This window comes from Tupaia chinensis, unplaced genomic scaffold, assembly GCF_000334495.1.
Source record: "Tupaia chinensis unplaced genomic scaffold, TupChi_1.0 Scaffold142100_1, whole genome shotgun sequence".
NCBI classification, from domain to species: domain Eukaryota; kingdom Metazoa; phylum Chordata; class Mammalia; order Scandentia; family Tupaiidae; genus Tupaia; species Tupaia belangeri.
The window spans coordinates 764,333-767,698 of NW_006201951.1; the positions used below are offsets into that span (position 1 = coordinate 764,333).

Consider the following 3,366-nt stretch of genomic DNA (forward strand, 5'->3'; position numbering starts at 1 on the left):
GGGGGCGGTGGCTGGACTGGCCTCTAGGGGGGTGGTGGTGGGACCCGCTGTGGACCAGCCTCTGGGGGGTGTAGGGCACCGAGCTGGCCATGCACCTGTGGCTCAGGGCTTTGGGTACCTGTGTACCATGTCCTTCTCAGACCTCAAGGCTGCCAGCAACATCATCTTCTCCAACGGGGACCTGGACCCCTGGGCAGGTGGCGGGGTGAGGCCTGATGCCCTTGGCCCTGACCCCACCTCCTGCCCTATAGCCTGGCAGACTTGCTAAGCAGTCCTGTGTGGGGTCCCAGAATGTTCCCCAGCTCGGCCCCACCTCCCCATTTTGCCCTCACTTTCTCCACTTCCTGTGTAAGTGGGCTGATGCCGACTCGCAGTTACCACCGTTCCTCGCACCCAGCCTCCAGAGGCTGCGCAGTCGCCGTCGCCTGGGTGACTGTCCCACCCACCCACAAGTCCAGGGAGCAGCTAGGGGCCAGGGCTCACACCTGACAGCGAGTCCCCCACAGATCCGGAGGAACGTGAGCGCGTCCGTCATTGCTGTCACTGTCCGGGGGGGTGCGCACCACCTCGACCTCAGGTGCGGTGGCCTCCCCATGGCCCACGGCTGACCAGGGCTCCAGGCTGGGCCCTGCCTGTCCTGAGTCGTCCTTGTACTGGCCCGCAGAGCGTCGCAGCCAGAAGACCCTGCATCTGTGGTGCAGGTGCGCCAGCTGGAGGCCACCCTCGTCCGCGAGTGGGTGAAGGCTGCCTGGCGTGTCTGAGAGCCAGCCCCACACGGCCAGGGGCCGAGGTCCCCAGACCCAGCCGCGCGGTGGGCTCTTGGTCCCCTGGTTGCCCTGTGGGGCTCCCCGGGGGTGGGCCTGAATAAATGTCTGTTTACCCTGAATGTGTCCTGGCTGGTCGTGGGGCCCACACGTAGTGGGCGTGGGCATGTGGGACACACACAGGCAGCAGCCCTGCCATGGCCTCCCAAGGCAACTTGTGGTGAATTAAGCCTCGTAGCTGCATGGTTAAGGGACCTGGATCCCACACAGCCACTGAGGGTTCGAATCCTGGCCTGGTGGCCGGAAGACAGAGCAGGCCTGTGTCTGTAGGAAACCCCAGCAGGGCGAGGGGAGGGAGGGCCACGGCCTCGCTGCAGCCCCGGGGTACTTTCTCCTCTGCTGTCTCTGGAGACCACTTACACCAAACCAACCCTTAATCCTACTTCAGGGTGACAGGGAGTGAAGGTACATCCCACCCCACCACGGTCACTTCTGCAGGCAGCTATGGGGGTGCCCGTGGCCTCGAGGAGCACTTCAGCCATTGGCACAGACCCAGCGGAGGACCTGCGGCTGGGAGCCAGGGGCGGGGTAGCCCCAGTCACTGCCCACCTCCTCGGTGCAGGGCCATGTCACAACCGGGCCCGCAGTCAGGGAGGCCGTGCAGGAGCCACACGGAGACCAAGCTGCCTAAACCCTGGAGCCGCAGCCCTTGCAGGGTGACGGTACAGGCAGCACCCTAAGGCCTGGGTGTCCAGGCGACCCCGGCTTCCTGAGGGCACAGGCCAGTCTACCCTGCAGCAGCCTGCTGGTGTGCAGGCAGGAGTCCCAGAGCCAGCCATGGCGGGGACACTTCCTGACCCCATGCAGGAGAGCCCACGAGAAACAAAGGAAGCCCTCCCAAGGAGCTCTGTGGCAGGCCCAACTCCATCTTGGAGGAGCGCCCCCACGCCCCCACTCCTGACTTCTCAGGGCCCCACCACGGCCCACCCAGTGGCCGGCCCCTGCAGCACCCCACGTCTCTCCCTGACCCTGGTGGCCTGAGCCCCGAGACGCACCCAACCGCGCTCCAACAGACCTCTCCACTCAGAGACCTGGCAGGGCAGGCTGACTTTATCCCACCGGAAGGCCCAGCTGCCAGGCACCTGGGCGCCCTTCCCCAGCCCCACCGGCAGCCGGGGGATCCCTGAGTCCAACGTGTGGGCAGTGCCAGCCTGAGCCCAGACCCCTGGCCCGTGGTCGGGGCAGTCCCTGGCGCCACAGCCTACCCTGGGGTGTGTCATCTGGGGCTGCACGTACCCTAGGGGCTGCTCTAAGACAGCCCAGGCTCTGGGGGCCCGCATGACCCCGAGAGATGGCCGCTGGCCAGAGGCCAAGGGCCACCCCGAAGCTCCCTTCAGGGCTGGCATACGCCCACGGCCCTCTGCTGGCTCCTGACACCACCATCCTGGGTAGCAGCAGAGATGGGAGGAGCCTGGATCCAGGGCAGGGCTGCCCCATGGGCCCTGGCCCGGCAGGGCAGGTACGGCACGAGCTGGCCCACTAAGGGGCAGTCCAGATGGGCAGGGGGTGGGCCTCAGTGTTGAACACGTAGGTGTCCAGGCTGAGCAGGGCCGGGTCATCCGAGAACAGCAGGTACAGGTACTTGAGCGTCTCCCCCAGGAAGAAGCTCTCCATCTTGTCCCGGGGCTCAGGCCTCTGAGCGTCTCGGACGTTGTTGATGGAGGAGTAGCCGCCTGAGGGCACCTGCAGGGAAGCCAGGCCTCCCCAGGGGGGAGGCCTGCCCGGTCATGCGGGCCCAGGGTGGGCAGCCCTCGGTAATGGTTGTCCCAGGCCACCTGGGCTTCTCCAGGGAGGCCCCAAGACCTCGCCTCACAGGATGCTGGGTGGCCTGGCTGGAGGTCACACGGATTCCAACGAGACACACAGGGGCCCGGGTGGACGTGACCCTCCCTTCCCTGAAACAGGGCCCCAGGCCAAAGGTGGCACGGTAGCGGCTCACCCGCGTGTAGGCGTCGAAGCTCTGCAGGAGCTCCCAGCCCCAGTCCTGGTACTTGGGGTCACCCGTGCAGCGGTGCAGGTAGAAGAGGCTCTCCACAGTCTCGGGCCGCAGCAGGTTGTGCTTGTCCCCCGGCTGCAGGGAATAGGGCTCAGAGTCGGCCCACCCCACGCCCGCCCACGGCCGGCCTGTGCCTCACCTTGACTTCCACGTCCTGACGGCCCGGCTGGGGGTACAGGTTGAAGTGAGCGATTTCGGGGCTCAGCCCCGTCTCCATCTGCCGGTTCATCTGGTAGCAGGTCTCCATGAGCGCCCGGGCCAGCTCCAGGTGCTCGGCAGGCAGGCCGTGGTGGACGCCGAGGGCCAGTGTCCCTGGCAGGAAGCACACCAGGTGGTCCTGGAATCACAGGGCCCCTCAGCACCAGCCCGTCCAGGCCGGGCCCTGCCTGCCTGGTGGGACGGTTGCATGGGCGTGCTGACCGTCTCCCAGCCCTGCCTGCCCGCACACCTGGGGCGCCTGGAGCTGAGAGTCGGCCCTGTGGGGCCAGCACGCTGCCCCAGACGGCCGGCCATGCCTCCCCGCACTCCCCATCTTGGCGCTGGAGC

General features: G+C 67.1%; 2 protein-coding genes across 2 annotated transcripts in view; one reads left to right on the forward strand and one right to left on the reverse strand.

The window, feature by feature from the left end:
• Positions 1 to 1,109, forward strand: part of DPP7 (dipeptidyl peptidase 7) — a 3,900-nt gene extending 2,791 nt beyond the window's left edge. Inside the window, 3 exon segments of the mRNA XM_014582057.2 lie at positions 141 to 205; positions 507 to 577; positions 665 to 1,109. Coding sequence (XP_014437543.1) covers positions 141 to 205; positions 507 to 577; positions 665 to 1,094 — 566 coding nt within the window. The 3' untranslated portion in view covers positions 1,095 to 1,109.
• A 745-nt stretch (positions 1,110 to 1,854) lies between these two features.
• MAN1B1 (mannosidase alpha class 1B member 1) overlaps positions 1,855 to 3,366 on the reverse strand; it is a gene marked incomplete at its 5' end in the record, with an annotated part of 21,686 nt that continues 20,174 nt past the window's right edge. Inside the window, 3 exon segments of the mRNA XM_014582056.2 lie at positions 1,855 to 2,507; positions 2,764 to 2,895; positions 2,960 to 3,157. Coding sequence (XP_014437542.1) covers positions 2,304 to 2,507; positions 2,764 to 2,895; positions 2,960 to 3,157 — 534 coding nt within the window.